Source organism: Lonchura striata, chromosome 1, assembly GCF_046129695.1.
Source record: "Lonchura striata isolate bLonStr1 chromosome 1, bLonStr1.mat, whole genome shotgun sequence".
Classification (NCBI taxonomy): domain Eukaryota; kingdom Metazoa; phylum Chordata; class Aves; order Passeriformes; family Estrildidae; genus Lonchura; species Lonchura striata.
In genome coordinates, this window is record NC_134603.1 from 155,885,425 (window position 1) to 155,904,809 (window position 19,385).

The window sequence follows — 19,385 nt, forward strand, 5'->3', positions numbered from 1 at the left end:
ATGCACCCGGATTGACCTGTGGATGTTCCTCACCAGGTTCCCCTACCCGCAATCCCTTTTCCCAACCCAGATCCTCTCTCCTTCCCCCATGGTTCCTGGGATTTTCAGGGAACAGCTGTGTTATCCTGAATTTTAGGGGGCTGTCCAGGTGGCAGATCCAAAATATCCACCCTTCCCTTAACTCGTCATCCGTCACTGAGGAATTTTAGGAAGGAAATTATCACTGAGATGTTTTATCCCTCCTCCAAAATTGTCCTGGAATGACTTTTCCAAGGAAGGAATGGGGAGAGAGAGGCCAGAAATGATGGAGAGGAGCGGGAAGAGATTTCTGTGGGAGTGGATCAGGTCTTGGTAACAACGATGGATCCTTTTGTTGGGAGGCTCAGACACTTCCCGAATTTTGAGTCTCACTGGATTCTTATCAGGATTCAATACTCAGGATGACTCAGGATTAAGCATTTAAGGAATCATTTCCATGCAGAGGTCAAAATTTTAAATGCAAAAATCATCTTTTGAAATATTTTCTGGGGCACCTCTTGTCTCCCCAATTTGTCCCCCCCTAAAGCAACATTCCAGAGGTGACCCACCACCGTTCCCTTCAGTTTTTGGGGAGGATTTTGGAGGCTCAAAGCACCCAAGAATCGATAATTGTGTGGTTTGTTTTCAGTTTTCCATGTTTCCAGCACAAGGAGGATGCACCTACCACAAAATTTAGCACTTTCTTCTTTTGTGGCCACATATTTTGGTGGGATGCAAAATGAAACCTCTTGAAAGTGAAATTGCCCTTTGCAATTTGCAAAGGTTTTGGAAAAGTGGGAGATTTTCCCTCTCATTTCAGAGCACTTTTGGAGGACTGTTTTTCTCTCAGAGTTCTTTCTCCACTGTGTTTCTTTTAATGTTTACCCAAATTGATTTATTTTGTCATAAGAACTCATTTTATTTTAGGCAAGAGCACTTTGAGGGCTCCATTAAATCTTTATTTACTTTCTTGTCTGCAGAAAAAATGTCAAGGACATCAACATTTTGTCCTGAGCCAAATTTTGTGGGGCCCTGTGTTGTTTTTTGGTTTTTTCCTTTGTCTTTTGTACCTTCCAGAGAACTGAGAAATAAATAAACTCTTTTTTCCCAGTGTAAATTATCCTGCAAATAATGAGCCAGAGGGAAGGATTTTCTCAGTTTTCATGAATAGGAAATGTATTTTTCTTCTCCTGGTGGGACTTTAAGCAGACAAAATGCAATAAATTATTTCCCTCTTTTTTATCACGCGGATGTGGAGGAATTTTTGCTCCTGACCCTCACTCCCAGTTGATGCTTTAGAAGAAAGGCTCCGATTTGTCTGGTCCTTTTCATCCGCACTAAATAAGAGATAAGAACTCAGCTGCTAAATGAGGAGGTTTTCAGTGTTTTCCACATCCTAAAAACCACCAAACTGAATTAATCCGTGTCGGCTCTGGCCCTAGACCAGCCAAAGGGCTTCGCAGCAATCCTGGTTTTCCTTTAATCTTGGGGAATCACGTTGGTGAAGAAGGATGAATTCCTGAGTGGTGGGAAACTTCGATATCCATGGATCATGCTGAGATCTTGGCCCTGTTTGGATTTAGTTCTGCGAGGAGGTTTTTTTGAGGATGACAGCAGGTGGTTCCTGTTCCTTTTGATTCCCAGGTAGCTGTGTCCAATGTTCAATAACCTTGTGGCCGAGGGCAGACACAGCTCTGGGAGCAGATTTGGGACAAATCCACCACTTTGAGTGTTTCTTTCTCAGTATTGCACTGCAGCTGGAATTTCATGGGTGGGTGCAGCTCCCCAGCCCAAAGCAGAGGAGTTCCCTGAGGACACAGAGCTGGGACGAGCGACGCATTGGGGGGATTGTGGAGGGACCTGGACAGGTTGGGGAGATGGGCAGGGAGGAAACTTCTGGAATTCAGCAAGGTCCCAAGGACCTGGGAAGATCATCCCATTCCACCTTCTACCATGGGCAGGGACACCTCCCACTGTCCCAGGTTGCTCCAAGCCCCATCCAGCATGGCCTTGGATTCTTCCACAGCTGCTCTGGGAATTCCATCCCAGCCCCTCCCCACCCTCCCAGCCAGGAATTCCTAATTCCCAATATTCCATCCATCCCTGCCCTCTGGCAGTGGGAGCCATTCCCTGTATCCTGTCCCTCCATCCTTGTCCCCAGTCCCTCTCCAGCTCTCCTGGAGCCCCTTCAGGCCCTGGAGGGGCTCTGAGCTCTCCCTGGAGCTTCTCCTCTCCAGGGGAACATTCCCAGCTCTCCCAGCCTGACTCCAGAGCAGAGACTCCAGCCCTGGGAGAAACTTCTCTGGAGTTGTCTCCTCTGGACTCTCTCCAGCAGAGCCACGTCTTCCCAATGCTGGCAATCCCAGAGCTGGACAGTTTGTCCTTGTGGAATAAAACTTGGGACAATTCGCACCTTCTAGAGCCACACACTAAGAAGGAATTGGCAATATTCCCAGGGCGGGTTTCCCAGTGGAATGCCAGTGCTGGTTCTTCACGGAGAGCCCTCTCCAAGCAGGGTGTCCCCTCCGCAGGGGCAGTGACTCCTCTTTGTCCCCGTTCTCTCCCACAGATGGGTTCTGCCTTCCGGAGTGGGACGGCATCGTGTGCTGGCCCGAGGGCGTGCCCGGCAAGGTGGTGGCCATGCCCTGCCCCGAGTACATCTACGACTTCAACCACAAAGGTGGGTGTGGAGCCAGCACAGACCCTTCCGACAGCCAGGAAATTCAGAATTCCCCTCCTCATCCCTTTCTCCTCACGAGGTGCCTCCCTTCCGAGCACAAGGGAAAAGGAAGGAAGGAAAGGAGCGGCCGTTCTTTATTGACAAACATAAATTATTGGGAAAAAAGCCCAGTTAGAACTGAAATAATCACAAAATTGCCACTTGCCCCTCACGGACTGTGACGTTCTAAACACCAATTACCTGTGCACAGCTCCCAGTTGTAAATCCTGGTGATTCCCAAACCTGGATTTGTTGGGCTCCATGAACTGTGTGTAGCAGTAGAACCCCAAAATATTCTTCCAACTTTTATCCCCTGCCTCGGGCTTTGTTAATCCTGTGTCCAGAGCCCTGGCGGGTGTCTGGGAGCAGAAAGTGGGAATTCCTCCCTGTCAGTACCAGCAGAGCTTGGGGGATGCACAAAGGAATTCACGACAGCCAGGAAATTCAGAATTCCCCTCCTCATCCCTTTTTCCTCACGTGGTGCCTCCCTTCCGAGCAGGAGGGAAAAGGAAGGAAGGAAAGGAGCGGCTGTTCTTTATTGACAAACATAAATTATTGGGGAAAAAAGCCCAGTTGGAACTGAAATAATCACAAAATTGCCACTTGCCCCTCACAGACTGTGACGTTCTAAACACCAATTACCTGTGCACAGCTCCCAGTTGTAAATCCTGGCGATTTCCAAACCTGGATTTTTTTAACTCCATGACCTGTGTGTAGCAATAGAACCCCAAAATATTCTTCCAGCTTTTCCAACGAAGTTCCCGCTGATTCCGTGTCTCCCCTCTCTTATCAGGGATGAATTGGGGATGAATTTCCTGCCATTTTCCCACTGATCCGTGTCTCCTCTCTCTCATCAGGGATGAATTTGGGATGAATTTCCTGCCATTTTCCTTCTGATTCCGTGTCTCCCCTCTCTTGGCAGGGATGAATTTGGGATTCATTTCCCACCATTTTCCCGCTGATTCCGTGTCTCCCCTCTCTTATCAGGGATGAATTGGGGATTCATTTCCCACTGTTTTCCCACTGATTCCGTGTCTCCCCTCTCTTGGCAGGGATGAATTTGGGATTCATTTCCCACCATTTTCCCGCTGATCCGTGTCTCCTCTCTCTCAGCAGGGATGAATTTGGGATGAATTTCCCACCATTTTCCCACTGATCCGTGTCTCCCCTCTCTCGGCAGGCCACGCTTATCGCCGGTGTGACCTGAACGGGAGCTGGGAGCTGGTCCCGGGCAACAACCGCACCTGGGCCAACTACAGCGAGTGCGCCAAGTTCCTCACCAACGAGACGAGGGAAAGGGTAGGCATTCCCACTCCTGCAGGCAGCAGGAATTTCTGGCCTCACGCCAGGCTAACCCGTGGACCTCTGTCTCATTTAAAACCCCAGATGAGCCCCAGCTCATCTTCCTCCTCTTGGAAACCCTTCTTGAGCTTGCCAAAGCCACACCGTGCTTTGATGGGCGGTGATTTGATTGGAAAATTGTCCTCAAAGGCAGAAAAGTTTCCTGCAGCTGCCACGGTCCCATTCCTGAAGAGATCTTGGGGAAAATTGGAGCAGTCTCAGGGATGCTCAGAAGTGGTTGGAGGTTGTTCCATGGCATTGAGACTCCCTCTGCCACAGCAGGAAATCCTTTTGCTGCCAGGTTGTTATCAAAAATTCCAGTGTTTATGTGGTTGTCTCTGGGAGGGGATGTCCAAACATATGTGGAATCAAATCCAGAGCGACTGGTTGGGAGAGCTGGGAATGTTCCCCTGGAGAAGCTCCAGGGAGAGCTCAGAGCCCTTCCAGGTCCTAAAGAGGCTCCAGGAGAGCTGGAGAGGGACAGGGGACAAGGGATGGAGGGACAGGACACAGGGAATGGCTTTGAGCTGAAAGAAGTAGAATCAGATGGGATATTGGGAAGGAATTCCTGGCTGAGGGAGGTGAGGCCCTGGCACAAGGTGCCCAGATCAGCTGTGGGTGCCCCTGAATCCCTGGAATTGTCTAAGGCCAGGCTGGATGGGGCTTGGAGCAATCTGGGACAGTGGGAGGTGTCCCTGCCTATGGCAGAGAGTGGAATGGGATGATCCTTAAGATCCCTTCCCACCCAAACCCAACTGGTATTCCATGATCTTGAATTAATTCTGGTGTCGTCACAATGTGGAAACAGTGACAGCAGTCCAAAGTTGGAAAAGGGTTTCAAAGCACATGGAGAGGGTCTGGCCTACTCCTGGGGTGGGGAAAAAAATTCCATGAGCCATAAATTTACAAAAATTCCGATAATGATAAAATAGCAGCTGGCAGAAACTTCCTTCCTCCCCATGACCCAGCCTGGGGCTCTGTAATGCCAGAAGTCTGGAAGGAATTCCATGCTAAGGTGACAGCAAAGCTGTCCCTGGTGTCACTCGGGAGGATGTGACCTCCTTGTCCCACAGAGAATGACGTTCCCACCCACACGCACCTGTAATTCCAAAGAATCCACCCAAACCCTCTGGTTTTCCAGTGGCTCTTGGAAGAGTCTCCCTGGATACAGGCACGGCACCAGGGACTGATCAGCTGCAGGGAGGAGGGAGGATTATCCCAGACAGCTGGAGATAAGGATCTAACCACAGCTTCCTTGAGGATGATCCAGGGGCCCTTCGGGACAATGTTCTTAATTTTAAATCTAACCACAGAGTAGGGCGTTTTGATTCTTTTTTTTGTTTTGTTTTTTTGATGTTTTTTTAATTTATTTTTTGTTTGGTTTCTTTGTTTGTTTGCTTGGTTTTCATTTTTTGTTGCCTTTTTTTTTGTTGTTGTTTTTTTTTTGTTGTTGTTGTTGCTTTTTTCTCCTTAAGAGTGAAGCAATTCACAAATGAAGCGATTAAGGAAAATAAGGAAATGAGGGAAAGGAGGAAATGATTTCTTAGAGCTGCTGAGTGTTTTCTCTCAAATGGACAAGGAGCAGAGGATGTGTGCCCTGGGTGCTGCTCCAGCCACTCCAGCAAAGACCTGGGTGATGTTCCCTTCCGGAACCAGTTTGGTGGGGTTTTTCCCAGTTCATAATGGAAAGAACTCTTTTAGCCCCGGAGTTTTCCAGGAAGGTCCTGGAGCAGGTGTTGGGGTCATGGAACACCTTGATCAATGTGCAAACTTTTGACCTCTCGGAAATCATCTCCCCTGTCCCACCGCCCTGAGCCACACCCTGGGTTGGGAATTGTCCAGCTGAATTCCAGAACTTCTCCTAGGGAAAGAACATCCTTCCCTTTTAACCTCCCACTGGCAGGACTTGTCAGGGTGACTTCCTAAAGGAAGGGCACAAAGAGCAACAGAGTTGCCCCCCCATTTTTTTTATTTTTTGCACCACAAGGAATAAATGGAGACTTTCCACCTCCAGGGTGATTTAAAAGGTTGAAAGCAAAATCTCCTGTGGTGGGTTTGATGTGCCTGACTTCGTCTGTGTCCACTGAGTGGTCACAGGGTGAGGAGTCTTTGCTTCTTCTTGCCAGGGTTGGGATTAAATATGTGAGATGGAATTTCATGTTGGGACTCAGATGTTTATCAGTTCTCATCCCTGAGTTCTGCAGCCCCTCACTCTGACAAACTAAACATGGAGCCCATCTCTCTCTGCAAGGCCTTTTGAGGATCAACTGTCCAATTAAGAAATGACACCTGAATTATTTTTACTTTTAACACAATAACCAACCACCCGTGCCTGCAATGGGGACTTTTTTATCCAATTACACAAAACCACCCAAACCCTGGAGAAGGAGGAGAAGGAGAAGGAGAAGAGGAGAAGGAGAAGGAGAAGGAGAAGGAGAAGGAGAAGGAGAAGGAGAAGGAGAAGGAGAAGGAGAAGGAGAAGGAGAAGGAGAAGGAGAAGGAGAAGGAGAAGGAGAAGGAGAAGGAGAAGGAGAAGGAGAAGGAGAAGGAGAAAGAGGAGAAGGAGAAGGAGAAGGAGAAGGAGAAGGAGAAGGAGAAGGAGAAGGAGAAGGAGAAGGAGAAGGAGAAGGAGAAGGAGGAGCAGCCTCCACCCCAAAACCTCCATCTTGCTTTACATCCATTCCTGTATTCTAAACCCTCAAACTCTGATTTTCCCACCCTGTGATATCACACACTTCTATTCAAGCTCCACCCCCACAATCCCAGTTCTGTCATTCCATTTTGGAATCTTCTCCACAGCCTCAGGTCAGTGCAGTGTTCTCCTGGGGGTCAGGGCCTGGCAGCACAGAAAGTCCAAAATTCTCAGCAGCCAGGGTTCCAACAACAGGGGGATCACAGCACGGGGGACTCGGGCAGTGCTTTCCAGCAGAGACATTTACAGGAGGCGTCACCTCCTTTTTATTCTCAACCTCTTGGAAAATTACTGCTCCTCATAAACTCTCCCTTAAGGGGCTGTTCTAATAACCCACCCCAAAATCCTCACCCTCATTATCCTGTAGCCAAAGCTGAGGCATCTTTTGCCAGGAATTTTCTGTCATAGCTACAAAGGTGAATGGAATAATATTTAATATTAAGACAAATTAAACCATCATCACCGTTCAGATTAAATGACCAGGCTGATCTTACTTAATGGTGCTTACCCAGGGCAAAGAACACAGAAAAAGTTGATGTTTCTGCCAGCTTTTAAATCATATCTTGATCAACAAATGTTTTTTAATGACATCTATTTATCAATTTTTATTCTTATCATTAACTTTATATCTGCAAGAGGTCTCTTCCTCAGGCCTGGCCTCACCTCAGCAATTCTGTGCCTTGTCACAGAGTTCCCTGATTTTATCACAGAGGTGGATGAATTATTGTGGCAAATAAAGTGCATCCACTCAGGTTTCTTGGGCCTTGGGGTATAAAAACCACTCTGGAAATAAAAGAGGGGGGAAAAAATGCAATTTTTTCCCTCAGTGTGCCAATGCCTTTACTCACAGAGAGCACACAAGGCCTCTTGTCACACACAAACGTGGCACTGCAGCCCTGGGATTAATAAACCTTCCTTTGATTTCTTTTTTTCATGGATTATATTTTCAACAACACCTCTTTATTAATTTTAATATTATTATTATTATTAGCCTTGTGTTTGTAAGAGGTCTTTTCCTCAGCCCTGCCCTGGGCGATTCTGTGCCTTGTCATGGAATTCCCTGGTTTTATCACAGAAGTGGCTGAATTCTGGTGACAAATGAAGCACTATCTGTGCATCCACTGCAGGTCTCTTGGGCCTTGGGGTATAAAAACCACTCTGGAAATAAAATAAGGGGATAAAAATGCAATTTTTCCCCTCAGTGTGCCGATGCCTTTACTCACAGAGAGCACACAAGGCCTCTTGTCACACACAAATGTGGCACTGCAGCCCTGGGATTAATAAACCTTCCTTTGATATCTCTTTTTCATGGGGTAAATATGTCCAGAGATGTCAGAACAGGGGAATTTGGCCACATTGAGCCGTTGTCTTGAGCGAGAGATGGTTTTCTATTATTATTTCCCTCCCTGGGGAGCGGCATCTTTGCGTCACCACCAACAGCTGCATTTACCCAACGTTTTGCCAGGAGATTGTGGCTGACTCCAAGCAGATGCAACCAGAGGGAATTTTAAGAAACTGGGCTATTAGAAAAAAAAAAAAAAAAAAAAAAAAAAAAAAAAAAAAAACAACCAACTGTCTGTGGCTATAAATATATGGATTTGCTGGCTATCTCTGGAAACAGGCCTGAACCTATAGATAGCTGGAGATATCCACACCTAAATAAACACCACGTGCGTGCGCACATCTCCAGCCAGGGATGTTTGTTTAGGTGGGGAGTTTTCCCATTTTAGCCATGCTGGGATAATTTTAAGATTGGCCCAAGCAGCAAACAAGAGGGCCCCAGAGCAAGCTGGTGTCCTGCCCTGAATAAATGGGGATTATTTCACACAGAGCAGCTCGGAAACCGCTCTCTGCAAAGAGCAAAGTGTGTTAAAGCCATCAGAGCCTGCAGAATTAACAGCTCGTAACTGCCCGGAGAGGGACTGCTCCTGGGCTGCTTCCTCAGGGAAAATTCCCACCGGAGGATGGGAATTGACAGCCCTGGAGGTTGATTCCTCCTTTAGTCAGGTAGGATGAAGCAATCCAGGGAAGTGTTTCCTCAAATTCCTGCCAGATAACGTTAAAGAGGGAGAGAACAATCAGCTGGAAGTGTCCCAGGCCAGGCTGGACAGGGCTGGGAGCAGCCTGGGACAGTGGAAGATGTCCCTGTCCATGGCAGGGGTGGCACTGGGTGGGCTTGTCCCTCATGGCAGGGACACCTGCATTGTCCCAGGCTGCTCCTGGGACAGTCCAGCCTGGCCTTGGGCACTTCCAGGCATCCAGGGGTAGCCACAGCTGCTCTGGGAATTCCATTCCCATGCCTCCCCACCCTCCCAGCCAGGAATTCCTTCCCAATCTCCCATCCAGCCCTGCCCTCTGGCACTGGGAGCCATTCCCTGTGTCCTGTCCCTCCATCCCTTGTCCCCGGTCCCTCTCCAGCTCTCCTGGAGCCCCTCCAGGCCCTGGCAGGGCTCTGAGCTCTCCCTGGAGCTTCTCCTCTCCAGGTGAACATTCCCATCTCTCCCAGCCTGGCTCCAGTCCTGGAGCAGCTCTGTGACCTCCTCTGGATTTGTTTCAGCAGCTCGTATTTATTGTGGATTTGTTCTGTTCCCACACTCTTCCCTAAGCACCCCTTCCAGGCCATGAAGGAGACAGGGAGCAGAGTTAAAAGGACTTTTGTCCTGGCCCTTCTCCTTTGTTCCCTGAATTCCCTTAAAATCAGGAGGGAGGGTGACCTGTGTTCCTGGAGCTCCTGAATCTTTGGAAAAAAACGTAGAACAGATGACAGTGATGAACCTCAGGCAGCTTTTTAGCCTGTTTCTCCCCAAATTCCATACAATTGACAGGCTGTGGATCCCTTACCTTCCACACATCCAGCCAACAGCAGCAGGATCATTTTTCCGGTCACTTTTTCTAACAGTGGCAGCAGCAATGGCATTCCCAGGAATTCCCCTCATTCCCATCTCCCCCAAAAGAACAGGGATGCCAAACACAGCTGCTTTTTAAAGCAGCCCAAACCCATCCTCTTTCCAAGGGTGAGCTGAAGGGTGAATGGGATCTCCATCTCCCAAAACCCTGCGGAAGGAGAGTCGGAGCCAGCAACTTGGGAGGTTGGCTCAGCTTGGGAGCCATCACCAGCAGGATGGGCCATCCTCAGATCCAACCCCAATCCTGCCTTCATCTGCTCCTGCTTGTTTGTAGCGTGAGGCTTTTACGGCTTCCCGGGAATTCGGAGGGGCCTGGAGAATCCATCCCCTTCCAAACACAATGGGAAGGGCCCAGCGTGTTGCAGGGCTGCTTTATCTAAACCCCATTGTTCCAAGCAGCAGTCCTGGAGCTCTCTGGGGTCCTGGGAAAAGCAAACAACTTTGTGGAGCCTCAAAGTGACGGCACAGGAACGGGTTCGGATTGTTTTGTCCCCAATTTCCACAAAGGAATGTCAGCAAAGTGTCAGGCGTCTGCAGCAGGACACGGGCAGAGGTTTTAAAGTCTGTGGAGGAATAGAAAAAATTATCTGAGAGATGTTTTGTTCATAATTTCAATTAACCCCGAGGTGCCAGTCTCATTCCATGCCTATGGATTTGGTCTGGTGCGTTCCTGGAAATAGAATCCAAGAATCTTGGAATGGCTTAGGTTGAAAAGGAGCTTAAAGATGATTTTTATGGACATGCGTGTCTAAATTGAGGTGTCTGAGAGAAAATTGGAGTGTCTGAGGCTAAATTGGGGATCTTTTGTGAGAGCTGATCCCAGTCACGCTCTCACGCTCCAGACGGGGAGGATTTAAGAGCCTGGAATCTCAATGGATGAGGGGAACAGAGTCCTGCAGGAACAGGGTCATCAACACTCAGAGTTTTCCCTGAGGCTGTTCTGTGCCTTTTGTGAATATCCCTTTTTCTGAATATCCCATTTAGCTTTTTATTTAGTCCCATTTTGCTGTAAAAAAAAACAAACTGACAAGAAAATCAAGGACAGAGATTTTCTGGCTTTATTTATCACTTGAAGCAGCAAATCCCCAATTCCAAATGCGTCCTCAACGACATCGGAATCAGCAGCTCGGAGAAACTCTGCAGAAATTTCATCTGGAAAATCCTGATTTATGCTTTTCTGTGCTGCTTATCCCACCCTTCACAGCCTTCCCATTCCTCAAAAAGCACTGTATCCCTGCCAGCTTCACAGCCCCGCTGCTCCTGGTGTCTTGCTGAAGGGGAATAAAAAGGATGAAAGGAAAAATTTGGATACAGGGCAGAGCTCCATGAAACTCAGGACAGGATCTGCCACCAGAAAATTCCTGCTCTGTCTGGTTTTCCTTTTCTTTTTGCACACATGGCAACAGTTGAAAGAGTGGAGGGTTCCTGCAGGAATCTAATTCATGGAATCCTGGAATCCTGAATTGATTGGGGTTGGAAGAGACCTTGAAGTCCAGCCAGTTCCAGCTCTGTGTCCTGGGCAGGGACACCTCCACCAGCCCAGGTTGCTCAAAGCCCTGAATATTCTGATTAAATGTTAATTAAATTGAATCCCATCGGTTTAGTTACTTTATAGACCAGGATCTCATGGCAAAGCCAAGTTTGGCCTCTTCCAACAAGGGATGACCAGGGATGGTCAGGCTCTCCTCAGGGTGGACTTCCAGGAGACTTCAGGTGGGAACTTCCTGGAGTGATGGATCTCCAGGTCGTGTCCATGGCTTGGCCATCATGGCCTTTGTGGTTTTCTGGGAATTATTTAACTTCCCATCCATCTCAGCTCCCTAAGGATGCTCCTCAGACCATGGAGATCGTCGTTGCAGCTGGCAGATCATTCAATATTTTCCTACCTGGACAATCTTTCTTGGTTGTTCGTTGAGGTTTTCATGGAGTCAGCACCTCCCTCGGGATACACGGAACTCCTCTGGAGATTTTGTCCCCTCATGGGTAAATCCAGGGAGGAAAAGCCCCTGGGAACTACCAGTCCTGAGCTCCAAGTGAGGGAGAAGTGGAAGAGGAGAACCTCAGTTTTTTGCTCCAAAGGGTTTCCCAAAGATCTGAGTACCCCCTCCAGGAAATCACATTTCCCACGGGCTCTCCAGAGTGACTCCAGGTAGGATTTGAGACGCCCCCTCCTCCAAGGAAGGCTCCAGGAGAGGCTTTTTTGGCTCTTGGTGCTCAACCTCCTTTCAAAGAGAGGCCCTGTGGTCAATCAGAGCGCTCAACTTTCCAAAACCTCCTGCCAATCCAGAGGCTCTTCCCAAGGACACTCCCGCCCACAGGAACGTGGATCTTCCCAGTGAAATTTGTGAATGGGGCTCAGGGATGTTGTGTTAAGGCCTCACAACTTTTGTTTTACTGAAAACTCAAACCTTGATGTGAGATTATTATTATTATTATTATTATTATTATTATTATTATTATTATTATTTCATTTTTTACTATGGAGGCAACCGTTTTCCAGCTCCAAGAGGATTCCAGCTTGGCAGCAGGGAAATCACACCAGGATATTTTTCCCTGAAAGCTTTGAAATCTCTTCTTCTTGGCTTTTCAGGGCCTGCTGCCTGCACAGACAGATCTATAAAAATCTATAAAAATATCCCATAAATACGCACAGACACACTCAGTAAATTAATATTGGCAAGGGCTTCACTCCTCCAGTGCAAACCGCAGAGAAACATTCCCAAATCTGTGGATTCTGATGTAATAGGGCTGAGGTTTGGCATTCCAGGAGAGCGTTCCAAGCCTCAAATCCCAATCAGAGCTGTCATTCAGAGCCCAGCATTCCTGACGTTATTTCAGCCCTGTGGGCAGGGCGAGGGAAAGGAGGGAATGAGGAGAAAGATGCTGAACTGGTTGGGTTTTTTTGGGATTTTTTCGCTGAAATCAGTCTGGGAAAGGCAGGACAGTCTGGGATGGAGGCAGCAGGCATTTTAACCCTTTCCAGGAATCCCAGAGTTGGATCAAGGAAAATATCCCGATATTTAACGGAAACCTCAGGGTTTCAAGGCCAGCTTTAGAAAACAGCAACCTAAAACTTCCTAAAGGATTAATTATTAGGAACTCTCCTGTGACGGGACCTTTTCCAGTGGCATTTTGGCAAGCTCAGGTTGTGTCTGGATTGGATAACCACAGGCAGAGGCTGCTTGGGATTTAAAAAATGGGAAAATAAATGCAGGTGATTTTTTTTCCTCATATCCCATAGCCAAAGTATTTCCTTCCCGTGTTTTCTGGTGTGGGTTACGCTCCCCCAGGCTGGACATCAGTCATCCAGCAACGGCTGAATTGTGCAATTCCAGCAAAACTCCCAGTCCAGCAGGCATTTTTGTCCAGGTGAAAATTCCCAAGTGATCCTTGAATTGGGTCAGGAGTTTGTAAAGCGCTTTGGGTTCCTTTGGGATGAAATGCTGTGAAATTCCAAGGCATGGGATTAACCCCACTCCATCATTAATCCCTTGCAAAATTCCCAGGCCAGCAGGCATTTTTGTCCAGGTGAAAATTCCCAAGTGATCCTTGAATTGGATCAGGAGTTTGTAAAGCACTTTGGGGTCCTTTGGGATGAAAACACCGCGTAACTCCCAGGTATGGGATTAACCCAAATCCACCATAAACCCCTTGGGAAAATCCCACCTCGCCACCTCAGGGAACAAAAACCCCGCTTCCCAAAGCTGCCAAAAAGATGGGATTCCCGAAGGATGGGGGCTCTGCCAGGGTTGTGTGGTGCAGTAGGGCCGCGTTCCCAATGTGACGCTCTTTTCTCCATCGTTTCTGCTGCAGGAGGTCTTTGATCGCCTCTATTTGATTTATACTGTTGGATACTCCATCTCCCTGGGATCCCTCACAGTTGCTGTCCTTATCCTGGGATACTTCAGGTAGGCGGCTCTGTTTTTACCTAAGCGACAGCGGAAAAGCCGCGGGTTTTTCCGGAAGGATAAAACTGGGGTGGCACAGTTCAGGAAGCCTCCAGTGGTGGTGGCATCTGTGATTTGGGCTGTGTTAGGCTATCTTAGGGCAAACTTCCTGGGGGACGGTGGGTGGGATCTTGGAACTCCTTCCACTTCCCTCAGGTGGAGTTTTCCAGGCCCTCTTTGTAGGAAATGGGAAGAGGGGTGTCTCCAGGAATCCCTTGGAAAACTGTCCAGGATTTTCTGTCCTTGTTGTCCCTGCAGGCGACTGGCTTAGCTTAAGATGGCTGATTTGCAGAGAAATAAGATTTCCTGAGGGAAATCCCACTCTAAATCCAAATGTTCGTGAAGAAAACCCAGTTGAAAAGGATGGAAAACTCCCAGGCTGATTCCTCCAATCTCCCCACACTGCTGCTCTTCCCAGGGGTCCAAAACTGATCCTCCTGTGTCCCTTCCCTTCCCACCATCCCTGCCAAGGGATTCAGACCCCAAAATGCCACTTTGAACCCTCATTATGCATTCCTCAATCCAGTGTTGCAGCTTCCATCCCTGGAAGTGTCCAAGGCCAGGCTGGACAGGGCTTGGAGCAGCCTGGGATAGTGGAAGGTGTGGGGGTTGGAATGAGATGATATTTAAGGTCCCTTCCAGCCCAAACCGTTCTGGGATTCTGGGATTCTTGCTATCACAGACAGCATGGGATGAGAGGGATGAAAGGTGTCACCCACATCCAGGGATTTTTCCTTTGGGAATGTTCTACTGGTGACCCCATAGAACAGGATGACCCCAAACCCTGAGCCCCAGATTTGCTTCCCTTCGATGTCTGCTCATGTCTTCTCCTAAAAAAAAAGCCAGCAGGACCTGGAGAAGAGCTGGTGGTGGCGAAACAGCCACGTGGTGTCTGCAGAGGGATTTGGGAAGCTTGGGCCAAGCCCTGGACATGGAACACTGGGAATGAAATGTGTGGCTTTGGGCTCTCAAAGTGCTCAGAGCTCTCAGCTGACAGCAAGAGGTGTCAGGGGGGTTTGCATGGACAGAAAATCCCAAATCCATGAAAGACCCAATCCAAAGGGGACTGCAGACCCCATCCCAACACCACACTCCTGCTCTCCTGACCTTTTCCTTCCGCTTCATTTCCCACTGGACACTCGCATGGTTGTTAAAATATTCCATGTCCACGTGTGCAAGAGAATTCCTGGTTTTTCTTTATCCATGTCTTTATCCCACTTCATTTCCAGCCCAAACGACCTGGGCAGCTGTGCTGGAGCATCTTTATCCCAAGGATCAGGGTAGCAGCAGGGATCAAGGCAGATTTTATCCTCGATAATGCAGAAATCTATTGACTCCCTTTCAAACAGAGGGAAAAAAGCCAATCCTCATTTAATAAACCTCATCAGTTCCACTTGGTGTAATTTGGATTATAAAAGCACAGCGAACAACTGGTGTTGTTATCATAACATCCTGCAAAAGGGATAAAAACACAGCCTTTAATTAGTGCAGATTATTGGGATTTAAGAGGAATATAAATCCATTCATAAATCCAGGCACGGCACCAGAGCTCCAGAGGACAGAGGGGACCCCAAGAGGTCAGTTCCTTCTTCCCAAAATCCTGATTCCAAAATACACCTCTTCTTCCTGGTTCTGACCCATTCACCTCTCACCATCCCCAAAAAAGCTTTTCCTCCAAAAAGGACCTTAAAGCGCTTTACAGCTGGGATTTGTGGGATCACTGCTGCCACTGCTGGGGTGGAGCCCACGAGCTGCTCCAAAGGATGACACTTACAGCAGGAAAAGAGGGAGAACAGCCCAGCACACCTGAGTTATTGCTGGAGTTAATCCTAAACTGAGCTGGGCAAAAAAAATTAATGGTTTACAGGAAGTTCTGTGAGGTTTCCAGTGGCCCCAGGTTCCGGAGCCTCTGGAATCCAAGGGCAGGAGTGGATAGGAGAGCGGGAATTCCCACTGCCAGAGGGCAGGGTTAGAGCAGATTTTAGGAAGGAATTCCTGGCTGGCAGGGTTGGAAGGCCCTGGCATAGGGTGCCCAGAGCCAGAGCAGCAGTGGCTGGCCCTGGATCCCTGGAAGCATCCAAGGCCAGGTTGGAGGGGGCTTGGAGCAGCCTGGGATAGTGGGAGGCGTCCCTGCCCATGGCAGTGGGTGGGATTGGATGGGCTTGAAGTCCCATCCATTCCAAACTATTTCATGATTCCCTGAAGCCCCTGGAGAAGGTATTAATCCACTTCCCAACCCCATGGGAGAGCAGGGATCCACGACCCTCTCTCTGCTCCCCATGGGGACACGGTGCTGGTGGGAGGAGCTGAGGCTCTCCAGAGCCAGACGTGGCCCTGGCTTCATCCAACAACCGGACTGAACTTCCCAATCCTTCTTCTCCTCTTCCAGACGTTTGCACTGCACTAGGAACTACATCCACATGCACCTGTTTGTGTCCTTCATGCTGAGGGCCGTCAGCATCTTCGTGAAGGACGCAGTCCTGTATTCCGGGTCAGCCCTGGAGGAGATGGAGCGGATCTCCGAGGAGGACTTGAAATCCATCACGGAAGCACCTCCAGCGGACAAATCGCAGTTTGTGAGTCTTCCCAGAGCAGCGTTTTTCCAGGATTCGTGTCTTTGTCCTCTCTTTTCAACACTCGCCCTCTTTTGGGGAGTTTTCCACCCTACTCATCTTTCACAGCTTCATCCCATCCTTTCCCAGTCTCAGTCCATTGGTTCAGAGGGATTCCCAGTTCCTGAGCCAAGGAAAAGCTGCTCCTGCAGCAGTCAAGGTTGATGGTTTGATTCCCATCTACATTCCCCTGATATCCTCTGGAGTTTATGGCTGTGGAAACATTCCTGACCATCCCAGCACAAGGTACATCCAGCTGGGCTCACAACACTTCCATGGATGGGGAATGCACGACTTTTCTCTTTCCCATATGGAAAAAAACAAAACAAAACATTTTGGAATGGAAAATGGAGGGAGGATGTGGTGTCACGGGAAAGAGTGAGGCTCATCTGCAAAGAGGAGGTGCTGTCTGTGAGAGGGACCTCAGACAGAATCATTGCATGGGAAAAGAATTCCGAAGTCATCCCACCTTGGAATGGTTGGCAGGTCCCCCATCCCAGCTTTGTCCCAGCCCAGAGCGCTGAGTGCCACATCCAGGAATTCCTTGGACACTTCCAAGTGATGGCGACTCCAACCCTCCCTGGGCAGCCCCTTCCCATGCCTGACCACCCTTTCCATGAGGAAATTCCTGCTGGTGTCCAGCCTAAACCTTAGGCTTCATCTATGGTTGTGTTGAGTCAATGCAGTCAACCCATGGAGAGAAGTCATCATCCCAAAATAAAAATGGAAGTGAGGTCAGTTCCAAAATCCCATGGGGATGTCACTCTGTAGAAATCTGTGATGGCAATGTCTGCATTGTCCATGTGCTTGGGGGGGGGGATGAAGCCCATCCTCACATTTCCCACATCCTGAAGCTCTCAGCTCTCCTTGTCAGTGATCCCACCACGGATTTCCCATGGAATCCTGGATATGGCACCTGTTCACTTCCCACAGCTCCTGCCAGGAGGGGACAGCCATGGAGAGTTGGGCTCTGCTCCCAGGAAACAGGGACAGGAGGAGAGGGAACGGCCTCAGGCTGGGCCAGGGGAGCTCAGGGTGGGCACCAGGAGGAATTTCCCCATGGAAAGGGTGGTTGGGCCTTAGAAATGCCCAGGGAGGTTTGGAGTCCCCACCCCTGGAGGTGTCCAAGGAATTCCTGGATGTGGTACTTGGTGCTCTGGTGGGGATCAGGCAGATCACGGACTCAATGGTCTTGGAGGTCTTTTCCAACCTCAAGGATTCTGGGACTCAATGGTCTTGGAGGTCTTTTCCAGCCTGAAGAATTCTGGGATAAACTTCCTGTCTATGGATTTGCTTGACTTCTCAAGTCTTTCCCAGCTCGTGTTACAACCATGGACCAGCAACACCCTGTGAAAAATCAGAGGGTTTGGGAATGTCCCACTGTGCATCCAAGTGTCCCAACTGGAGCTTTGTCATTGTGCTCCTGTCCCATCCCGGAGATCCGTGTCATCAATTTACAGAGTCTCACTCAGCACGCTCCAAAACTCTCATTTTTTAGGGAAGAACACAAAATGTTTCACTGCATTGTTTGGAGTTTCTCCTCTTGGCGGGCTCATTATAAGAAATAATTAGGATAATCTGTGGCATTCTTTGGATATTAGCACTTAATGGCATTTTCTACTCTTCGGAATTGCAAGGCAAACAAGCAATGAAGGCGACAATGGATTTCTTTTGTTTCCAAATGGAGTGTGAACTTTGCAATAAGTGACTCACATTCCCTGCCTGAGGCAATAAATATGAAAAATAAATACAGAAAATATTATCAAATCTATATGGGTTTTTATAAATATAAAAAATACCAATTAATTTAGGGGGATTTTTAATTAATCTATTTTAACTCCCTCTGTCTATGAAAGAAAATGAGTGTCATGTATGTATATCTTATCAATATGCAAATATATGTATAGGTATGTATATTGATGGATAAAAAATTAGCAAAAGAGCTGTGCCAGGATAAAAAAAAAAATTCTCTTTTTATTTCCAAGGTATTATATTGGCATTTTCTGTCAGTCCTTTGTATTCCTCTTAAAGGAAGGGACAGCACAAAAATGTGCCAAGGGATGTGGCAGCCACAGAATTCCTGGGAAATCCAACTTCCCAGACTCCAAGGATATCCACATTGACGAGAGCAAAGTGGCACCAACATTTTGCAGCCTGTTTCTCCTGGAGCTGAGAAGTTGGGAAGAAGGATGGCTTTGCCCAAAGGGAGTGTTGGGCCACAGTCAGGGTTTTGCTCCCAAAAAATTAAAGGATTTCAGCTCAGCACGGAGCGAGAGCTCAGCTTTAACATCAGGACGTCCTGGAAGTCTCTCCCAGATGTTCACCGTGCAGCTCAGGTGGGACACCTTGGGATTTCCAGGGAAAAACCTCCAGGTCCCGTTTGCTCTTGGAGCGCCTGGCTCCGAAGGCAGCAGGAGCCGTCTGCAGCCATTCCCGGTTGTTGAGGACAGACAAACAACCCTGGGGGATCCGGTGGACATCCCTGACAGGATGGGGTGACTCCATCCCACCTCGGTCACTCCATGAGTTGAGGAAGGAGTTGTAATTCCAAGTGCAGGACACCCAGACCGGGACAACTTGGCCAAGGCCCTTTGGCCTCCAGCATGGACAAGGAACACAGGGAAAAGATGAAACTCAGGGAAGAGATGGAACACAGGGAAAAGATGGAACACAAAGATGGAACACAGGGAAAAGATGAAACTCAGGGAAGAGATGGAACACAGGGAAAAGATGGAACACAGGGAAAAGATGAAACTCAGGGAAGAGATGGAACACAGGGAAAAGATGGAACACAGGGAAAAGATGAAACTCAGGGAAGAGATGGAACACAGGGAAAAGATGGAACACAGGGAAAAGATGAACCCCAACTGCTCTAGGAAGTGCGTGAGCCCCTCATCACCGGGTTGGAAGAGCACAGGATCAGGCCACCATCTCTTTTTCTCTATTTCCCAACTCATCTGCTGTAGGAAAAATCACCTTTGGCTCAGGAGTTCTTTTCCCAACAGTCCATCTTTCCTGCTCTTCAACAGATTTTCCTCCTCATAAAAAAACCCTGAAACAGATTTTTCTGATTTATTTCCTCTCTCCACCTTGTTTCCCCACCCCACCTCAACGTATTTGCGCAGCACAGGAGTTTCACCCCTTGTTCCT

The 19,385-nt window shown here is 48.4% G+C and overlaps 1 protein-coding gene across 1 annotated transcript in view; it reads left to right on the top strand.

The window, feature by feature from the left end:
• The window catches only part of PTH1R (parathyroid hormone 1 receptor), an 89,618-nt gene that overhangs the window by 51,977 nt on the left and 18,256 nt on the right, over positions 1–19,385 (top strand). The window contains exons 3-6 of the mRNA XM_077781366.1: positions 2,588–2,698; positions 3,918–4,036; positions 13,490–13,584; positions 16,013–16,199. Coding sequence (XP_077637492.1) covers positions 2,588–2,698; positions 3,918–4,036; positions 13,490–13,584; positions 16,013–16,199 — 512 coding nt within the window. The remainder of the gene's footprint in view (positions 1–2,587; positions 2,699–3,917; positions 4,037–13,489; positions 13,585–16,012; positions 16,200–19,385) is intronic.